A 23,315-nucleotide genomic window follows, 5' to 3' on the forward strand; every position below is an offset into this window, starting at 1 on the left:
ACACTAATTGCACCAAGAGGAAAAAACAATGATTTTAAAAAAAATCAGTTCTTTTGATATTTCAGTAGCTGAGGTAAATTTTGTACAGTGCTTTTTTTACAGTTGACTCATGCGGATAAACATGCATGCATTAAACTATTGTACGTCTTTAACAACCAAGGTTATGGGACTACAAATGTTGATGATGACATTATGGAAATTAGATATTCTGCTCCAAGAGTAATTGGAGAATTTCTACAAGTACTATTTCTCCTTCATCAAAATGAGTATGTTTTTTGCAAGTGTGACCAAAGCATGTTCACTCACCTTCTCGCCTTGTGGCCCATGAAAGCTCAAACCCATAGAGCCCTGCAGAAATGCAATGCACAAAAGGCTTAGATAGAGTTTCCATTCTACATTTAATACATAACACTGATTAAAAAGGTACTTACCTTTGACCCTGGTAGACCAGGTGCACCTGGTAACCCCTGAAATAAAAAAATAAGTTACCAAAAATGACACTCACAACCTATGTCATGTGCATAAAATCATATACACACATGATATGAGATATAATTGGTGTTTCTTTGTAAATCTGAATTTACATTTAACAAGAGCATAAAACGTGGCAACAAAATACGAGGGAAAGAAGAAATGCTCAGGTTTCTAATTTAACTATCTAGATGGTACATCTGTCAAACTCAGGACTGCAATTATTAAGGCACCAGAAATGTGATCTGACCAATGGATCCTATTGGAAACATCTCTTTTAAACTGGAAAAAATGTAAATGTTCTATAGATAAACATTTATGAGAATGAAATTGCCTTTTATGTTTTCTAACATATGTGAGGGCTATGCTGGTGTTGGGTGACCCATTTATTATTTGTTCTCGCCATATAGTAGACCCATACCTGGTCACCATGGGAGATGTTTCATACAAAAGGTAATAACTGATCTACTTACTGGGCGACCTGGGGTACCGGGTGGGCCAATTGGACCATCTAAACCGATTGATCCCGGTGGACCCTGTATGAACATGAACAGACAATTATAACTTAAAAAGTGAAATAGTGAGAAAATTAATTCCCGTTTACACTGGAGCTGCAAAATTAATACATATAGTGAATAAACTTAATGCATTACATATTTAAAGGCTTATGAGAAAGCCCAAATGCTGAAACCACTTACAGGTAAACCAGGACTTCCAGGGAATCCTCTATCTCCCTTCATCAGTTGTCCTTCCATACCAATAATACTTCCTGGTTCTCCCTAAAAAAAAAATCACTGCATAAGAACAATGTCAGTTGAGTTTGTCTCATGTTGCAGACAAAGGCAAGATTCTGTCTGTGTCCTTTCCACAGTGTACACAAGAGGAAGAGACCAAAAAGTCACACCAGGATACAGTATAACACTCAGTACTCTATTATGAATAAATGCAACACTTAAAACAAATTAAAACTAAAAGGGGGGGCGGTGTTAGAGGTAAAGCTGCGTATGCAAATAATCTGGTGCCGTACTATATGTGTAATGCTGGGCATACACGGCCCAGATTCTTCTTATCAATCGAGCCGCTGATGGCTGGATTGATAATTTCCGACATGTCCGATCACCGCGTGGATCGATTCCCGGCTAGATCCTTGCGGGCGGACAATAGGCAAAAACGAAGCGCTAATAAGCGCTGAGAAGGAAGTGCCCGCGGGGACAAGCGGGAATTGATCCGCGTGCACGCGCGGTCGAGCCGTGACGCCCTGGAATCGAGCCGCTGGCTCGATTCCAGCACATAAACGTGCCGTGTATGCCCAGCATTACAGGTATATCAGCTACCATGTGAATATACAACAATGCAAGTCAGCAAATACAATGTACAGTATAATTACTATGTCACAAACCATGGAAATCACAGTATTATGGTCTAATACAGTAATAATAGTGACAGCCCCAATATGCAAGAGATAGTGCATAAAGTGTCCAAAAGATACTACATTTTGGATTGTGAACTCATAATATGTAAATAAAGTCTAATTTCCCAGGAATATATCAGTTTAGAAATGTTAATATAAGGAATATACCTGTTAAAGCGGAATATAACCCAGCATTTCAACTTTGCTCTAAAACATTATTTACAGCATATTATATGCAACCAGCATTTTTTTTACTAGACCAGCATTGGAAGGGTTACACACAGAGCTTTAAAGTTCCGTGGAGTGAAATTAAGACTCATCTGAAGTTTAGATAGATACATTTAAGTAAACACAATGTAGCAAGTGGCGTCTCTGACTGTGCAGGAGCTGGAGGACAGCCAGAGAGTGTGTAACATTCCTCACTTGTTACCTTGTGTTTACTTGAATGTATCTATCTAAACTTCAGATGTGTCTGCATTTCTCTCCACGGAACTTTAAAGCTCTCTGTGTAACCCTTCCAATGCTGGTCTAGTAAAAAAAAATGCTGGTTTCATATAATATGCTGTAAATAATGTTTTAAAGCAAAGTTGAAATGCTGGGTTATATTCCGCTTTAACGTTGATTCCGCCGAGACCTGATCCGAATCTGCCACTTCCGGGTCTTGGTGCTTGTTCCCTGCTGATGATGCTGCCGGTGGCTCACAGGCCGCACATTCTGATAGGCGGAGGGCGCATTCCCAGTACACCCTCCGCAAAGGTAAACAATAGTCAGCTGACTCCGGTCAGCTGACAGAGCGGTGTCAGCTGATTCTACAGCTGACACCTAGGCAGGGCCTTGCCGTGTGATTGGTTGTGCGGAGTGTGGCCGGCCACTGATTGGATGCTGTATTGTATTTAAACCTGCAGAGTGCTCCCAGTCATCGCCTGTGATAAGCATAGCTTTGGCTAGTTGCTGGGTGCGCACTTTATTGTTATTGATATTCTGGATATTGACCTTGGCTTGTATTTGACTACTCTGTTGGGATTAACCTCTGCTTGATTCCTGGAAACCCCTTGCTTGCCACCTGGACCGACCTCTGCTAGTTACTGGACATCTCTTGCTTGCCATCTGGACCGACCTCAGCTAGTTACTGGACACCCCTTGCTTGCCGCCTGGACCGACCTTGGACTGTTACCAGATATTCCTTGCATGCCACTTGAACTGGACAATAAGTATAAGCCTACTTTCCTTATCAGTCAAGTAACAGTGTGCGTATAACCTCACATAAAACCTTGTCACATATCATCTGGAGCTTCTGCTATCTGTTGTATAACTTTGCATGCAGATTGAAAGGAACTGTGTCATTACTTGCATCAACTATTACCTGTTGCTATACTGCATGCAAAGTCTGCTTGAACTATTTCATTACTCAGATCCATCATCATTACTATTGAATAACTTTGCATGAAGACTTGCCATACCTGGATTACTTATCTCTTGAACTTTGTATGTGACACTGCTGAACTGTTGAACTACCGGTATGTTACTAGCTTCATTAGTTTCTCCTGGTGGTATATCCGTCTTCTACGTCAGCTTGTATGCCTTCACCTAAGTCCTAATTAGGGCCAGCTAGTGGTGTGCCAGGCAGGGATGGTGTAGGTGTCAGTTTGTGGTATGCCAGGCAGGGACTGTTAGGTGAAGAGCGAGTCACTTAATAGCTCATGTCTGGGCAGAAATCATATTTTAATACCCGTGAGAATATAAAAGGTGAAAGTCCCACCCCAGTAAGGCTCTCTACAGTCTTCACTGGTCTTCTTTTCATTTTCAGGTCGCCTTTTGCCCGTGCCCAGAGTGAAATATGCAGCAGTCTCAGTACAGTGATATCCACCTATCCTGATCCTTCTATTGACCACTCTGATAAGTGGGCAGTGGTCCTTTCAATCCAAGTACCTTACCAGTGAGCTAAGTAGCAGGACTGGTGGTTGCAGAGGTGGCCTTAGAGCACACGGGGTCTGGGGCGAGTGTCATATGCGGGGCCTAGAGACATATGCTGTGGACACACACACACACACACACACACTCACGCTGTGGAAGCACACACTCTGTATAGGTTAGATAGGTAGGTGCCTCCAGTATAGGTTAGATAGGTAGGTGCCCCACAGTATAGATTAGATAGGTTGGTGCCCTGCAGTATAGGTTAGATAGGTAGGTGCCTTGCAGTATAGATTAGATAGGTAGGTAGGTACCCTGCAGTATAGATTAGTTAGGTGCCTGTAGTATAGATTAGTTAGGTAGGTACCCCACAGTATATATTAGATAGGTGCTTGCGGTATAGATTAGATAGGTAGGTGCCCTGCAGTATAGATTAGATAGGTGTCTGCAGTATAAATTAGATAGATAGGTTCCAGTCTGCAGTATAGATGAGATAGGTAGGTGCCTGCAGTATAGATTAGATAGGAAGGTGCCTGCAGTATAGATTAGATAGGTAGGTGCCAGCCTGCAGTATAGATTAGATAGGAAGGTGCCTGCAGTATAGATTAGATAGGTAGGTGCCAACCTGCAGTATAGATTAGATAGGTGCCTGCAGTATAGATTAGATAGGTAGGTTTCGGCAGTATAGATTACATAGGTGCCTGTAGTATAGATTAGATAGGTGCCTGCAGTATAGATTAGATAGGTGCCTGCAGTATAAATTAGATAGATAGGTGCCAGCCTGCAGTATAGATCAGATAGGTGCCTGCAGTATAAATTAGATAGGTGCCAGCCTGCAGTATAGATTAGATAGGTGCCTGCAGTATAGATTAGATAGGTGCCTGCAGTATAAATGAGATAGATAGATAGGTGCCAGCCTGCATTATAGATTAGATAGGTGCCAGCCTGCAGTATAGATTAGATAGGTAGGTGCCCCGCAGTATAGATTAGATATGTGCCTGCAGTATAGATTAGATAGGTAGATGCCCCGCAGTACAGGTTAGATATGAAGGTGGCTGCAGCGGTGGGGAGAGCGGGCATAGTAGTTAAAACTTACGTGTCTTCCTCCGATCCTCACAGCTACCATCTATTTCCTCTCCCAGCATCTGTGTATTGGTAACAGCGCCCCCTATGGTGACATGCGGTCACGTTATCATAGGGGGCGCTGTTACCAATACACAGATGCTGGGAGAGGAAATAGATGGTAGCTGTGAGGATCGGAGAAAGACACGTGAGTTTTAACTACTATGCCCGCTCTCCCCACTGCTGCAGAGGGTGCGGGGCCTCTTCAGGCGCGGGGCCTGGGGCGATTGCCCCACTTGCCACCCCCAAAGTCCGGCTCTGGGTGGTTGCCATTTTGGAATAGGGCACTGTTCCATCCTCACTGAGGTGACAGCAGTGCTGTAGGCAATCAAAGCAGCAAAACAAGAAAATCAGCAGCAGGTACTAGAGGCAACCTTCCTTGGTAGGGGAATATTACCTATTCTCCCCACATGTTAGGAGAGAGTTTTGTCTAGATACCTTACTTTCCTGTTCTCAGCTTATAGAAACCCTTTTTAAAATGTTATTTGTGTTTTCTTCTGGTATGGGACATTTTTATGGCTATTATTAATAATGTCAACTTGAGCAGAGCACAACACTTTTTTGCTTTCTGATTTAGAGGTAATAGATCACTATTGCACGTATTTAAGAGTGAATATTCATTTGATGCCCATATGAGACAGGTATACTTTATATTTCTATGTCATTTCAGCCTTTGCACTAATTTGAGACATATAACGTTGGGTAACTTACTGCAAAATGTGACATTTGTATTTTAAAAATTCCATTCTCAATTGTTGTAACACTGACTGAATACTGGGTTCCTGGTATTCTCAGGCTGCCTCTTTTCTCACGGTAACACAATATACTGTGATTCTCTGATTAGGTATTGAAATGTTCCTTCTTTGTTTTTTGAATGTCAAATTATCCTTGACATCTGCTCCTTGTACTCCAAACCCATGTGAAATAACACCTAGACATTATTTTTCTGCAACTAGTTGATGCAGTCTTTGCACTATGAGCTCACCTTACCCAAGTCAAAGTTCAGTTCCAGGAATTTAGTTTAGCTTTGAATATTGTGGATAGGGGTTAGAAACTTGGGGGAGAGGGGTTATTTTGCTGTCTTCATCACGATTACACATTTCAGTCCATTTCCTGTCTCTATGGAACAGGAAATAAGTGACAGCAATACAAACTAATAAGATATGTAATTTGTTGATGTTCTTGTCACTCTTGGAGAGATTTGCCCAAAAGGTAGGAAAAATGACACAGATTGGGACACATTGGGACAATACACCAAAAGAAGGCTGTAAACCTCTTACCACACTACCCAAAACTAAACAATTTTTTTGTCTTTGGTTGACTTTTACACTTACCTAGGCAAGGTGACTCCTAATGGCTCATTTGTCTCAACTGATATCAGAATGTTTTAAAGTGTCTGAAATATTTGCACTTTCCTGAATGATATTTGGATGAATTTTGGGCTGATCAATACAATAACTTGGAGTATTGGAATATCTGGACTAATCACACAATCAGTGAAGCGATAGGTGCATAATTATGCATTGCATCAGGCAGCACAAAACCCAAGGCAGATTAACATTTACAAGATATTGCCACATGGTATAGAAGATTTCTGGGTACGTCCCAATCACTATTATCATTGGAAAGTATCCTTTGCTGTTGTAGCTATTGAAGTCTCAACAAAACTACAGCCAGCCTCAGCCCTTTCCTTCTATCTATGCAACACATGTTCTGTAAAAAGGAATTGTGGTGAAAGTAACATTTACAAAATGCTTATTTTTTCAATATTCATTTATAAATAATTTACCAGTAGTCAGTTTGCCCAGTGTGAACATTTTCCTCTCCCTGATTAACATTCTAAAATGTATCACAGGCGGCACATCTTTACACCTGTCACGTTATCTTTGCAGGATGCAGAATTCTATGCACAGAGGGAGATACTGCTTGCTTGGCAGTTGAAAACGGACGTTGGACTTCCGGTTCCGGCGCCTGATGTGAAGACGGCAAGGAGAGAGCTCCTCTGACCTTACCCGATCGCTCAAGCTCCCGCACCCGTTCCAGCACCCCCAGTCAAGCTCCGCTTGAGTAGGAGACAGTAAGGCACACATCGGAAGCTAAATTTAACAAAATGGAGAAATACCTGACCCGCTCACAGAAGAGGCAAGGAACAGCCCGGAAAACCAAGATGGCCGCCGGAGGAGGCGAGGGCTCAGAGAAATCAGGCTCTTTGCCGCAATGGGAGCAAGAAGGCCAGGCGGCACAGGACTGGGAGAGTGAAGGTGAGGAGACACAAAGCGAAGCAGATGGGGGAATAGACGGAAAGCACCTGGAGAATTTAGCAACAGCAGTAGTTCAGAAACTGACACCGGAACTACAGCACATGATTCACCAGGCCATGACGCAGTCACTAAAAAAGATTCAGAAAGACATTCAAGTACATGCTACCCGCATTAAGATGGCGGAACAAAGAATCTCTAGCTTGGAGGATGAAAAAGCAGCACATACCGTCAAAATACGAAGGCTAGAACGGGAGAATCTAGAAATATATGACAAAATGCAAGATTTAGAAAACCGTTCTCGCCGGAGCAACATCCGTATAATAGGCCTACCGGAAGAACACGCGGCCCCCGCACTGATGAGCTTTACATCCACAGATCTTCCACAACTTTTGGGCCTCACGCAATCTTATAAAGTAGAGAGAGCTCACAGGGTAGGACCGCCTCGGGACCCCAAGAAAAATCTGCCGCCACGTGTAGTAATGGTGAAATACTTGGACTACTCAGAAAAGGAACTTATCATCAGAACATACCGCCAACTACAACAACCTCTGAAATATCAAGGTGCGGTGTTGCGGCTATTTAATGACTATTCACTAGAAGTGTCCAAACAACGCCAAAAGTTCACGAAGGCATGCTCAAAATGCGTAGATTGCAAACTAAAATTTGCGCTCATGTATCCGGCAACCTTGAGAATAACAGACCAGAAAGGGAAACAACACCTGTTCAAGCGACCAGACGAAGCAGAAAAGTTCCTGGACAAATTACAACCCGGCGATATTCAAATCACACAAGACAGGCCAGAGAGAGCGGAAGACAGCGCAGATTGAAAATCCGCAATAACCCGACCGATGTGCCATATATTAATAAATGGGGGTACTGCACAGCAGATTGGTAAATATGTAATGCTAAAAGGAGCTATGTTAAAATGTTAAAATGTTAAACTGTCTATTAGATCATATTTACTGTTAATGCATAAGAAGAATTCGGGCGGTCAGAGGAGATCGTTTATGGGAAGATATGCCGTCAACCCACAGGGAAGAAGTGAAGTCACAATATAGATTAGGTTATGTATATTTTCTGTTGGCTATGTTTCCACTAAGCACAGTTAAATTTATGATGCCAATAACAAGGTATATATACGGGAAACTGAGTTCAGTAGGGGGGAGGGGTTTTGTTAAAAGGGGAATTTTCCGCTGTTCCTTGCACACCAAGGTATTGAATGATTACACCAAGAGGTGGCTAAACCGATTCTTTTACCCAGACACCCATGTCCAATGAGTATTACAATAATTTCATGGAATGTTAAGGGTCTCAGGACTCCCGAGAAACGCTCTCAAATATTGCGGCATTTGCGGAAATTACGAGCAGATGTGGCATTATTACAGGAGACGCACTTGTCGGAACTCCACTCTAAATTTCTTAAAAAACGGTGGGTGGGGGAGGTCTACTGTTCCCCTGCTACCAACAGGAAAGCTGGAACAATCACGTTAATTCACAAACGTATTCTAAATCGAGTCATAGACCACGAAAGTGACCTGAATAGGCGTCTGGTAAGAGTCAGGTTAAAGCAGGGGTCAGATTTTATCGATATATTTAATGTATATGCACCAAACGAAGACAATTCGTCCTATCTACAGACCTTGTCCACAAAAGTTACCACTCAAACTATGGCACAGAGAGACTTCAACACTGTCTTAGATTTGGGAGAAGATAGGACCTCCAAAGGCCCAATTAATAGACTATATGCAAAGAAAGCTTCACAGTTCCAGTCCTTTAAAGAAAATTTAAATCTTATCGACACCTGGAGAATGCTCCATCCATATGAGCGGCAGTTCTCATTCTACTCCCCTCCACACGATATATGGTCGCGAATAGACTATCTGTTAATTTCTGATCCCCTTATGTCCAGAGTTCAACAATCCCAAATTCATGATCTAATTATATCCGATCACTCGCCTATACTGTTGGAAATAGCAGATGTAATACCTAGGGGAACAGACATTATTTGGCGCTTCCCTACGCAAATGTATGAAGACGAGGAATTTCGGGGATTGCTGAAGCAGTGGTGGATGGAGTATTCTCTAGATAACAAAGAACATGAAGCCTCTCACTTTTTATTTTGGGAGACAGCGAAAGCTGTGATCAGGGGAAAAATAATAGCACATAAGGCACATAAAAAAAGGCAAGCTCATCAAGAATACATAAAAGCAGTAGACAAAGTTAGACAAGCGGGTCGACTTCACCAACGCAATCCCACAGAGGAGAATAGGAAAAAGTGGGTACAGAGCAAGGCAGAAGTAGATAAATGGCTCAGACATAAGGAAAAGATAAGCTCCACTTACACCACACTATATTTTTATAAATATGGGAACAAGATGGGAAAACTCCTAAGCACACTGGCAAGGGGCGCTAGAGCTACAACGGTAATAGCAACACTACAAAACAAAAAAGGTGCATTAACACATGACCCAAAAGGCATCAATGCGATCTTCCAACAATTTTACGCTAATCTCTACACAGACCCAAAACCAGTAATGGATGAGGCAAAAATAGCATCTATCCTTCAGGAGGCAAATATCCCTAGACTAAATGAAACAGGCCTAGAAATTTTAAATTCAGATATAACACAAGAAGAAATATTATATACTATCAAAAATATGTCCAATGGAAAAGCGCCAGGTCCAGATGGCCTAAGCATTGAATATTATAAAATATTGCAGACAGAAGTAGTTCCTCACTTACAAAAAGTGTTCAACACAATATTGCAGACGGGGATACTGCCCCACACGGCGAATAATGCGTATATCAAAGTCTTACCCAAACAAGGGAAGAACCCATTGATGCCCGAGTCATATAGACCGATCTCATTAATAAACCAGGACTTGAAGATGCTAACAAAAATTATGGCGGATAGATTGGCTACGCTACTACCCGCTTTAGTAAAACCACACCAGGCTGGTTTTGTAAGGGGCAGATCAGCAATCTCTAATATAAGAAAAGTATTAACAGTCCTAGACTATGCTAAACTTTATCCCAAGACAAGTCGAGAACATGCAATTTTATTATTAGACGCGGAGAAAGCCTTTGATAATGTCAGCTGGCACTGGTTACAAAAAGTGCTAGAGTTCATGAAATTTTCAGGAGCTTTCATGTCACTAGTTAAAGCCCTCCACACTTCTCCAACTGCACAAGTTTACACACCTGGCTTTTTATCTCCATTTATAGAACTACAAAAGGGAACACGGCAGGGGTGTCCACTTTCACCCCTCCTGTTTAACTTGGCTTTGGAACCCATGGCACGATTGTTAGAGCGTAAAATCCAAGGGATTGAAATAGGGGCGACCACCCTGACACAAATATTATTCGCGGACGATATTCTGCTCTTTATGTCTAGGCCATTGTCTCAAATCCCGCTAGTCTTTAAGCTGATCCAAGAAATAGGACAGTTCAGTGGTTTCAAAGTAAACGAATCTAAAAGTGAGCTCCTCTTATTGTCAGCCAGACCGGACACCATATAACAATTCAAGAAGTTGAACATCAAACTTTGCTCCACCGTAAGATATTTGGGCATTCAGATATCTAGGGATCCAAACTCAATATACACACTCAACTATCCCCCCTTGATAACTAAGCTTAAACAACAACTCCAACACTGGGAAAAATTGCCCATTAATTTGATGGGAAGGGTTGCCTTGGTGAAATCAATAACTTTTGGTAGACTTTTATTTCCACTTCAAACCATTCCGTTGTTATTGAAACATCTAGACATAAGGGAACTAGACAGAGCAATTGCACGCTTTTTATGGGCAGGAAAGAAACATAGAATAGCCTTATATAAACTACAATTACCCAAAATGTGGGCGGGACTTGGGGTGCCACACATCTGAAATTATAATTTAGCCTGTCTCTTTAGACATGTAAAGGATTGGATCTGTGGCACCGAGACCTTCTCAAATATAGAACTAGGGAAATCATTCGTAGAACCATGGTCGCTGGCGGCACTCCTACATACAAGCTACCCAAAGCTGCCAATTAAAGCCAAACGCAGTGGGATCATTAGAGACACATGGGCAACCTGGAAGGAAATCAGGAAACGATTTAATTTACACTCCCAAGTCTCTAAATACATGCCCCTATGGGGACACCCAGGCTTTCCTGCAAGCTTGTCACACCAAGGTTTCGCAACATGGGAGGACAAGGGAATAACAACACTAGGGCATCTCTTCCATTTAAGCGAAGGGAAATGGAAAACATTTAGGGACCTTAGAACAGAATTTAACCTTCCCAAACATCATTTTCTATATTATGCGCAGATCAAGTCATATATCTCTAGTTTACTGGGGGATTTATCCAAAGAACAGAACTTTAATGACTTTGATGCCTTTCTTTCACCGGGACGTACCAAGCTCTCTCTGGCCAACATACAACAAAATCTATCCAAAGTACAGATGGAAAGTCACGCCACTAAAAATCTAAAGGCATGGCTAAAAGACATTAATGACCAAGAGATCATGATGAAGATAATCGAGGGAAACCTTTTATTTCGTCAACTCTTCAAAAATGAGACCTGGAGGGAGTCCCACTACAAACTCATACACAGGGCAAAATACGCCTTTAATATCAAGTATTCATCACCACCAGCTAACTATTCCCTCAACTGCCCGAAATGTCAATATCCACAAGCGAACTTGTTCCACTGTATCTGGGAATGTAATGTAATCAAGACCTTTTGGAAATAAATAAATGCTTTTATAAAACAAATCTGCAAAATGGACATATCAATTACACCCCAATTATGTCTGTTCCACTTCGAAGATTCAAAGAGACAACAGGAGGACAACACAGAGATCACACAACACAGATTTCCGGTACTGGGACATATAATACTTGCAGCAGCAAAGAAAACAATATATAATAAATGGATCTACCCTTCACACCCCACAGTCTGGGATGTGAAACAAGAACTCCTACACTTATTCACTATAGATAAACTGGATGCTTGGGCAAATACGGAAAAAAAGGCAAAGTCGTTTTTCAGGAAATGGAAAAGATTTATAGAACTATGTTTTTCTCGGGAAGACATTCAAACTATTGTCAGACCATTTAGATACTCGACATGGTACGCCACGCTAGATTTGTTAGGGGAACTGGGACCGTTAAAATTAATAGGATAAACTAAAAGGAACAGCGGAAAAAGGGAGAAGGGTGGGAAAGGGGGGGGGGAGCATAGGGAGCAGTTTCATTTTGGAGGAAAGATAATAAAGGGAAGGGAACGTTCAAAGGTAATGCCTTTTATAGGTCTCAACAAAAGGCCAGAGATATGTACTCTCAACATACATATGTAACCGCATTTCATTATATGTGTCATCAATGTTGTTTGTTACAAAAGTTCAAATAAGTTTGTTAACAAAAGGCAAAATCCAATAAAATTTCTTTAAAAAAAAAAGAAAACGGACGTTATTTTCCACAATGCAATGAGATTCACAGAGAGAAAACTGTCAGGGCCATGGCCCTAATATTACACAGTGGGAGGATTTTCACCACAATGTCAGCCATACAGATGTCCCCTCTGATGATCTATTCGAGAAAAATAATAAAGAATTCCCATGGGAAAGGGGGTATCAGCTACTGATTGTGATGAAGTTCCTCTTTGAAGTGCATTGTGAAAAAGCTTTCAGTTAAAATGTATAGATGTAAACTGAACCATAAGTAAATATGGAAATTTCCTTCACCTTAACTGTGCATCATCAGTTGTGCATTCTGTTAAGGGTACTTTCAAACTGAAACCTTGCTTTGTAATTGACACTGTTTTGCACACTGTAACATGGGGCAATTAAGAGACTATGAACACGTACATCTCATCAGTTATACTGCGATACAACAGATTCCGGTGTTAAAATGTAGAACATGCAGTGCATTGCTAGAATCGCACAAGTTGATATGCACAATGTTTATCATTGAAGGCGCACATTGGTCAGTTGCTTATTTGCCCCGCTACATCACATGCCACCATTAATGTTATTTTGGTTTGGTTATATGTACATTAAGATGGGACACAAAGCAATGTCCCACTGTGAAACTAACCTTAAGCTCTCTGCAAGTTATTCAGAGTAGCCCAACCCTAAGAGTTACCTGTTCAGTTCCAAGGCTTGCTGTTGGGCTTACTCACTTAAACATTTTTATGAAAATTATGTGTAATATTTTTAATGGCATAAGGTGACGATTCAACATACCTTTAATCCTGGAATTCCTGGGGGACCCTGTAAGAAAAGACAGTATTGATAAATACAATGTATTTTAGGGTACGGTTCATTGCTATTGGCATTAAAACAGGTGCTTGGATTGCAGGCCAAAATAATAAATACAGATTGCTTGTGGTAAAAAAAAAAGATAAATCAGAAACAAGATTTCAGATACAAATTAACACTGCTCTATAAGCAGGGCCAGATATTCTTTACCGCCCAAGGCAACTGTCAGCAGCCGCCCCCCTTCAGTATAGGTAGCCAGATGACTCCTCCTCTCTCCAGTATAGGTAGCCCATTGACCCTTCTCTCTAGTATAGGTAGCCAGATAGCCCCCCCCCCCCTCCAGTTTAGATAGACTAATGTCAACCCCCCGCCTTCCCTCTAGTAAAAGAAGCCAGATGAACCCCTCTTCCTTATAGATAGCCTGATGACCCCCATCCCTCCAGTATAGGTAGCCAGGTGCCCCTCCCCCCAGTATAGCCTACTGCCCACCCGCCCTTGATCCTACGGTGCCCTAGCCCATGGCCTATGTGGCCTTTGCTTAAATCCGGTCCGGTCTATAAGATCTCAAAATAAAATTTCAAAATTCAAACTCTGACCGTGTACATTAAAATTAAAATGTAAATTTGGGTGCTGTGCAATGCCAAAAAATGGCTCACCCTGCTCCTTCAAAAGTATTGGCGCTGTTAATTACCATCCCCCCAGGCTGCCGAGGATTGTGGGGTGAGACGCAATTCATGGTCGAATTATGCTGTTTTTATAGTAATCAGGCATCCATCTTTTGACAGCCCCAAAATTACTGGCTGAGCGCCGCTACAGTCGTAATTCATGTTACCCAAACATCCATATAGCAAACCCTTACATAAAAGGCACTCTGTATGGCTATTGATCTACTCAGTTGATTTATATTTTCTGGTGCGCCCATCATGTTTTGATTAATGTCAAGGGTGTAGCAATAGCCATAGCAGCCATAGCATCTGCTATGGGGCCCTTGTGCATTGGGGTCCAGTGGGTACTCATATATATATATATATATATATATATATATATATATATATATATAGTGTATTCACCATTAACTTTCTTGTGTTTCTTTACTCCTCTGACTTTGTCTCAGTGCCCATAAACTATGTGCAGTGTTAATTGCATGAGAATATAAATCGCCCAATTAACTCCTATCTATCGAGTAGGGGCAGGTAAGAGTGCCTGCTATGGGGCCCCATGATCTCTAGCTATGCCACTGGTTAATCTGGCAATCAAATCTGATCAGACATTAATAGCCTATAGAAATATACTGTATGTCAGACAGCACTAAACGCTGGAATTTTCCTGAAAGATATTGCTGTGTTTAACAGTTTGTGGTAGCCTTGAAGCTGGAGCAATTAATGTGACCTGTCAGAATGGAGTTTGTTTTTGCGGGTGACACTGCAGGTAACAAACACGCTACAAACACATAGACTGCACTGTCTGATGCTCTCACTATTGCACTGCACTACAAACACATGGGGCTTGATTCACAAAAGCGTGATAACTCAGTTATCACGCCTAAAAGCTTTGTAGTTAGCACGTGCAAAGCATGTTAGCACCCTAGTTAGCACGTGTAAACTACAGTGCTAAGTAGTTTCCACATGCTAACTAGGGTGCTAAGTAGTTTGCACGAGCTAACTATGGTGCTAAGTAGTTACTAAGTGCAAACTACTTAGAACCCTATTTAGCACGTGCAAAGCATGTTAGCACGTGCAAATTGGCTTTTCACTGGCATGCTAACACTTTGCACGCTTTAGTGAATCAAGCCCATAGACTGCACTGTCTGATGCTCTCACTATTGCACTGCACATCAGTGTGTTGGGATAATGCACTGCTGCATGCATTTCTCATACAATGAGCTGATTCAACCACTGTATAAATGGGATCAGCAGAAGAACACATGGCATCGCAGCTGGGTGCATTGGGTCCCATATGCATGCCCACCTGCATTTGATAATGTAAACAAGGCTTAAACTAGAACAAAAACTCACATAATACTGCACCCTCAGAAACCCCACTCCAACTGATGCAGAGATAGACAAAACAACAACACTGAAAAGCATGAGCCAATTAACATCTGAAGGGAAATAAAAATACACTTAATTCCAATAACTTTTACTCATAACAAGGGTTCTCCCTTTCCCTTGTTACCTAACAGGCTCTGCCCTGCACCCTTTCTAGCTCTAAAATATCCAGGTATCCAAAAGTGACCGGCATATTCAAGCTGTGATCTTATTAATGTCCTGCATAAGGACAAACTGATATCTCTTTTCCTTCAATACATGGGCTCGATTCAATTCACTTTTTCTCCTAAGTTTACTCACACAAGATAATTTTTCATCTTCTGTTTAAAAAAACCTTTTACACTCTGAAAAATACCAAAAAAACAGGTAGGAAAGGACTGTCAAAATTATTTTTTTGCTTGCTGCTGGCCTAAAAGGGATTTTACTTATAAGATGAAAATATCACCTACGAGAAGACTTAGGAGAAAAAAGTTAATTGGATCAGACCCAGCCATAGAAACTGTCACTGAGCCTAACCAATCTGGACATCCAGATCCTTCTACATTATGCATTCATAAAAGTTAACCCTCCCCCCCCAGAAATAAGCAGCGTGTAAGATTTTAACCTCCGATTGCACTATAACCTAGCATTTATCCACATTCAATTTCATTTCTTATATTATTCTTCAGTCATCGAAGGCATTTGTGAATATTTTGCGGCATTATTCCCTTATTTCCTGCTGAGTATGTCCTTTAAACGCAATCAGGAAACTCCATGACCACTTTCTAAATCTGTTGCATCCTCTTGGCAAAAACATTTTTATAGGAGTTTAGAAAGTAGGTGAAGCTAATTTTAGCATTATGTAAATTCACTTATTCATTGTGCCACAATATCCTTAACATATGAACACTTTAGATATTATTCTTTATACTTGTTGTCATGTTGTTTATGCTGCAAGTACTGAGGGATTGAAATCTTTATTTATTTTAATCCTTAGGTCGATGATTATGATGATGTTATATAGAGTGAGAAGTGGCTGATACTTACTGGATACCCCAGCAGTCCTGGAAGGCCAGGAGGCCCCAGAGGTCCCCTTTCACCCTGAAATAAATACACAGAGAAATGGTGATGTACATTTTATGAGCACTGAATTAGTCATTCACATAGGTTGTCAGTGTCATTTCTAACAATTCTTTATTTAAAGATTGAAAAATTCCAAGGCGTCTCAGCAACAACTATACACCTGAGAAAATGTGTTATATAATGTTCAGCCTCCATGTATCAGCAGAAAAACAGGTATCTAGGCTAGGCTTATGTTAGTGCAAACTAGAAGCTACATCTTTAGTCGATAACATATATATTTATTTATCTTTTAGCCCTGTAGATCTAGAGTTGTGTGTGTCACTTAATGTGCCGGTATTTCTTACTAATCACCACTGGGGTGCACTGTTGTTCATAGTTTTAAATCTGAATACAAGTGATCAGTAAGCTGCTACTATTCCCCCTTTATTGCAACTTGGTTGCAGAATTTCATGCTGCTTGAAAATTGAGCTCATGCTGATTTTGATTGGCTCAGTTCCACGTTGTATGCAATTTGCTACAATTATGCAACAAAGTTGGAAAACTAGCATTTCATTTATAATATCTGATTCAAAATACATCTAATGTTAATCTTCTGTACTATTATCAGTAAATGGCTTCCTAATGTGACATATGCAGAAGGGACTATTCTGTAGCCCTCATTTATCAAATGTAATGTAAGAATGATATCTAGTCCTTCACGAAAACAGTCAAATTCAAAATATAAGTGGGAAATATACATCTGCTGACATCAAACCACTGTTTTATGACAAGCATTAAAACTTAAAGTTCCTTCGCTCACTACACATCAGTAATGGAAACACTAGGAGACAGAGCACTGCCCTCTCAAACTTACAAACTAAGTTATGGGACAGAAAGAATAGGTGCAGGAAGTGGAATAAGGGCCTGAGCCCACTAATGCAGTTGAGTCCACCTCTGTCCGCTTTTCAGCATCTGTAACATTGATGTGTAACTGAAAAGCGGACACTACTCCGTCGGTGGGCTCAGGCCTTGAACAGTGATAGTGTGGCAGTTGGTGACCGACCGGTTAGAGTGCCTTAGTTATGAATGTATGCTTTTCTGAAGAGGGGAGATTTATGCTTGGTTCATACGTAAAAAGGTGTCCTGTCCTGTCAGTTTTTGACAGTTGGCATCAGTTTTGCATGTGTTTCTATAGCTATGTTCACACATAAATCTGTACATTTCAGGTCCAGTCCTATTCTATCAGTTTTTGTATCTGTTTTGTATGTGTTTCTATTGCTGTGTTCACACATAAATCTGTACATTTCTGGCTCCGGTCCTGTGCTGTCAATTCTGTATCAGTTTTGTATGTGTTTCTATGGCCGTGTTCACACATAAAGGGTGTACATTTCTGGTCCAGTCAGGTAAAATTGATAGAAAACTGATGCAAAACCTGAAAGGACAGGACAGCACTGGACCGGGCAGGAAATGTGCAGATTTACGTGTGAACCAAGCCTTAAGGTTTTGCTTAAAGGGATACTGTAGGGGGGTCGGGGGAAAAATGAGTTGAACTTACCCAGGGCTTCTAACGGTCCCCCGCAGACATCCTGTGTTGGCGCAGCCACTCACCGATGCTCCGGCCCTGCCTCCGGTTCACTTCTGGAATTTCAGACTTTACAGTCTGAAAACCACTGCGCCTGCGTTGCCGTGTCTTCGATCCCGCTGATGTCATCAAGAGCGCACAGCGCAGGCCCAGTATGGTCTGTGTCTGCGCAGTACACTCCTGGTGACATCAGCGGGAGCGAGGATACGGGCGTGCAGGCGCAGTGGTTTTCTGACTTTAAAGTCAGAAATTCCAGAAGTGAACTGGAGGCGGGGCCGGAGCATCGGTGAGTGGCTGCGCCAACACAGGATGTCTGCGGGGGACCATTAGAAGCCCTGGGTAAGTTCAGCTCATTTTCCCCCGACCCCCATACAGTATTCCTTTAACCACTTGAGGACCCTGTGCTTTAACCCCCTTAAAGAGAACCTGTACTGAGTAAAAATATTTAAAATAAACACATGAGGTAACTTCAAATGAACATTACAGAGTTACCTTGCCATCAGTTCCTCTCAGAAGCTCACCATTTTCTTCTGACAATAATCCCATCCAGTTCTGACAATATTTTGTCAGATCTGAAATATATCAGTTGCTGTCAGTAAAATATCAGTTGCTGTCAGTTATAGCTGAGAGGAAAACAGATGTACCAGGTAATGTTCATGTTTCCCTATGGCTCAAGTGGGCGATGTTACAGTTTAACTGTGTGCTGACCAGAAAGCTGTTATGGGGTAATGGCTATTTTCAAAATGGAGGATGGAAAATTCCCTTGATCATAGTGAACAAATAGGACGCGGGACAGGAGAAAGACACTGAGGAGTAGACTACATGAAAGGTAAGTATGACTTGTGTATGCTTATTTTGAATTTTATTTTCAGTACAGGTTTTCTTTAAGGACCAGGCACTTTTTTTCCATTCAGACCACTGCAGCTTTCACGGTTTATTGCTCGCTCATACAACCTACCACCTAAATGAATTTTGGCTCCTTTTCTTGTCACTAATAAAGCTTTCTTTTGGTGCTATTTGATTGCTGCTACGATTTTTACTTTTTATTATATTCATCAAAAAAGACATGAATTTTGGCAAAAAAATGATTTTTTTAACTTTCTGTGCTGACATTTTTCAAATAAAGTAAAATTTCTGTATACATGCAGCGCAAAAAATGTGGACAAACATGTTTTTGATGAAAAAAAACCCATTCAGCCTATATTTATTGGTTTGGGTAAAAGTTATAGCATTTACAAACTATAGTGCAAAAAGTTAATTTTCCCATTTTCAAGCATCTATGACTTTTCTGACCCCCTGTCATGTTTCATGAGGGGCTAGAATTCCAGGATAGTATAAATACCCCCCAAATGACCCCATTTTGGAAAGAAGACATCCCAAAGTATTCACTGAGAGGCATAGTGAGTTCATAGAAGATATTATTTTTTGTCACAAGTAAGCGGAAAATGACACTTTGTGACAAAAAAAAAAAGTTTCCATTTCTTCTAACTTGCGACAAAAAAAAAATGAAATCTGCCACGGACTCACCATGCCCCTCTCTGAATACCTTGAAGTGTCTACTTTCCAAAATGGGGTCATTTGTGGGGTGTGTTTACTGTCCTGGCATTTTGGGGGGTGCCTAATTGTAAGCACCCCTGTAAAGCCTAAAGGTGCTCATTGGACTTTGGACCCCTTAGCGCAGTTAGGCTGCAAAAAAGTGCCACACATGTGGTATTGCCGTACTCAGGAGAAGTAGTACAATGTGTTTTGAGGTGTATTTTTACACATACCCATGCTGGGTGGGAGAAATATCTCTGTAAATGACAATTTTTTTATTTTTTTTTTACACACAATTGTCCATTTACAGAGAGATTTCTCCCACCCAGCATGGGTATGTGTAAAAATACACCCCAAAACACATTGTACTACTTCTCCCGAGTACGGTGATACCACATGTGTGGCACTTTTTTACACCCTAACTGTGCTAAGGGGCCCAAAGTCCAATGAGTACCTTTAGGATTTCACAGGTCATTTTGCGGAATTTGATTTCCAGACTACTCCTCACGGTTTAGGGCCCCTAAAATGCCAGGGCAGTATAGGAACCCTGCAAATGACCCCATTTTAGAAAGAAGACACCCCAAGGTATTCCGTTAGGAGTATGGTGAGTTCATAGAAGATTTTATTTTTTGTCACAAGTTAGCGGAAATTGATTTGTATTGTTTTTTTTTCACAAAGTGTCACTTTCCGCTAACTTGTGACAAAAAATAAAATCTTCTATGAACTCACCATAGTCCTAACAGAATACCTTGGGGTGTCTTCTTTCTATTTCTCATTTGTGGGGTTCCTATACTGCCCTGGCATTTTAGGGGCCCTAAACCATGAGGAGTAGTCTGGAAATCAAATGCCGCAAAATGACCTGTGAAATCCTAAAGGTACTCATTGGACTTTGGGCCCCTTAGCACAGTTAGGGTGCAAAAAAGTGCCACGCATGTGGTATCGCCGTACTCAGGAGAAGTAGTATAATGTGTTTTGGGGTGTATTTTTACACATACCCATGCTGGGTGGGAGAAATATCTCTGTAAATGACAATCTTTAGATTTTTTTTACACACAATTGTCCATTTACAGAGAGATTTCTCCCACCCAGCATGGGTATGTGTAAAAATACACCCCAAAACACATTATACTGCTTCTCCTGAGTACGGCGATACCACATGTGTGACACTTTTTTGCAGCCTAGGTGCGCTAAGGGGCCCAACGTCCTATTCACAGGTCATTTTGAGGCATTTGTTTTGTAGACTACTCCTCACGGTTTAGGGCCCCTAAAATGCTAGGGCAGTATAGGAACCCCACAAGTGACCCCATTTTAGAAAGAAGACACCCCAAGGCATTCCGTTAGGAGTATGGTGAGTTCATAAAAGATTTTTTTTTTGTCACAAGTTAGTGAAAAATGACACTTTGTGAAAAAAAAACAAAAAAAATCAATTTCCGCTAACTTTTGACAAAGAATAAAATCTTCTATGAACTCGTCATACACCTCACAGAATACCTTGGGGTGTCTTTTTTTCTAAAATGGGGTCACTTGTGGGGTTCCTATACCGCCCTGGAATTTTACGGGCCCAAAACCGTGAGTAGTCTGGAAACCAAATGTCTCAAAATGACTGTTCAGGGGTATAAGCATCTGAAAATTTTGATGACAGGTGGTCTTTGAGGGGGCGAATTTTGTGGAACCGGTCACAAGCAGGGTGGCCTTTTAGATGACAGGTTGTATTGGGCCTGATCTGATGGATAGGAGTGCTAGGGGGTGACAGGAGGTGATTGATGGGTGTCTCAGGGGGTGGTTAGAGGGGAAAATAGATGTAATCAATGCACTGGGGAGGTGATCGGAAGGGGGTCTGAGGGGGATCTGAGGGTTTGGCCGAGTGATCAGGAGCCCACGCGGGGCAAATTAGGGCCTGATCTGATGGGTAGGTGTGCCAGGGGGTGACAGGTGGTGACAGGAGGTGATTGATGGGTGTCTCAAGGTGTGATTAGAGGGGGGAATAGATGCAAGCAATGCACTGGCGAGGTGATCAGGGCTGCGGTCAGTGCTTTCTGAGGGTATGGGCGGGTGATTGAGTGCCCTAGGGGCAGATAGGGGTCTAATCTGATGGGTAGCAGTGACAGGGGGTGATTGATGGGTAATTAGTGGGTGTTTGGAGGAGAGAACAGATGTAAACACTGCACTTGGGAGGTGATCTGATGTCAGATCTGCGGGCGATCTATTGGTGTGGGTGGGTGATCAGATTGCCTGTAAGGGGCAGGTTAGGGGCTGATTGATGGGTGGCAGTGACAGGGGGTGATTGATGGGTGGCAGAGACAGGGGGTGATTGATGGGTGATTGACAGGTGATTGACAGGTGATCAGTGGGTTATTACAGGGAAGGACAGATGTAAATAATGCCCTGGCGAATTGATAAGGGGGTTCTGAGGGCAATCTGAGCGTGTAGGCGGGTGATTGGGTGCCCGCAAGGGGCAGATTAGGGTCTGATCTGATGGGTAACAGTGACAGGTGGTGATAGGGGGTGATTGATGGGTGATTGATGGGTAATTAGTGGGTATTTGGAGGAGAGAACAGATGTAAACACTGCACTTGGGAGGTGATCTGATGTCAGATCTGCGGGCGATTTATTGGTGTGAGTGGGTGATTAGATTGCCCGCAAGGGGCAGGTTAGGGGCTGATTGATGGGTGGCAGTGACAGGGGGCGATTGATGGGTGGCAGAGACAGGGGGTGATTGATGGGTGATTGACAGGTGATTGACAGGTGATCAGTGGGTTATTACAGGGAAGGACAGATGTAAATAATGCCCTGGCAAATTGATAAGGGGGTTCTGAGGGCAATCTGAGCGTGTAGGCGGGTGATTGGGTGCCCGCAAGGGGCAGATTAGGGTCTGATCTGATGGGTAACAGTGACAGGTGGTGATAGGGGGTGATTGATGGGTAATTAGTGGGTGTTTAGAGGAGAGAATAGATGTAAACACTGCGCTTGAGTGGTGATCTGATGTCGGATCTGCGGGCGATCTATTGGTGTGGGTGGGTGATCAGATTGCCCGCAAGGGGCAGGTTAGGGTCTGATTGATGGGTGGCAGTGACAGGGGGTGATTGATGGGTGGCAGTGACAGGGGGTGATTGATGGGTGATTGACAGGTGATTGACAGGTGATCAGTGGGTTATTACAGGGAAGGACAGATGTAAATAATGCCCTGGCGAATTGATAAGGGGGTTCTGAGGGCAATCTGAGCGTGTAGGCAGGTGATTGGGTGCCCGCAAGGGGCAGATTAGGGTCTGATCTGATAGGTAACAGTGACAGGTGGGGATAGGGGGTGATTGATGGGTGATTGATGGGTAATTAGTGGGTGTTTAGAGGAGAGAAAAGATGTAAACACTGCGCTTGGGTGGTGATCTGATGTCGGATCTGCGGGCGATCTATTGGTGTGGGTGGGTGATCAGATTGCCCGCAAGGGGCAGGTTAGGGGCTGATTGATGGGTGGCAGTGACAGGGGGTGATTGATGGGTGATTGACAGGTGATTGACAGGTGATCAGGGGGGATAGATGCATACAGTACATGGGGGGGGGGGGTCTGGGGAGAATCTGAGGGGTGGGGGGGTGATCAGGAGGGAGCAGGGGGCAGGGGGGGGATAAAAAAAATAGCGTTGACAGATAGTGACAGGGAGTGATTGATGGGTGATTAGGGGGGTGATT

The 23,315-nt window shown here is 42.3% G+C and overlaps 1 protein-coding gene across 1 annotated transcript in view; it reads right to left on the bottom strand.

The window, feature by feature from the left end:
• The window catches only part of COL4A1 (collagen type IV alpha 1 chain), a 234,260-nt gene that overhangs the window by 90,367 nt on the left and 120,578 nt on the right, over nt 1-23,315 (bottom strand). Inside the window, exons 7-12 of the mRNA XM_068268035.1 lie at nt 16,499-16,552; nt 13,410-13,436; nt 1,170-1,250; nt 945-1,007; nt 432-467; nt 307-348 (exon numbers count right to left, since the gene is read on the bottom strand). Coding sequence (XP_068124136.1) covers nt 307-348; nt 432-467; nt 945-1,007; nt 1,170-1,250; nt 13,410-13,436; nt 16,499-16,552 — 303 coding nt within the window. The remainder of the gene's footprint in view (nt 1-306; nt 349-431; nt 468-944; nt 1,008-1,169; nt 1,251-13,409; nt 13,437-16,498; nt 16,553-23,315) is intronic.

This window comes from Hyperolius riggenbachi, chromosome 2, assembly GCF_040937935.1.
Source record: "Hyperolius riggenbachi isolate aHypRig1 chromosome 2, aHypRig1.pri, whole genome shotgun sequence".
Classification (NCBI taxonomy): Eukaryota; Metazoa; Chordata; class Amphibia; order Anura; family Hyperoliidae; genus Hyperolius; species Hyperolius riggenbachi.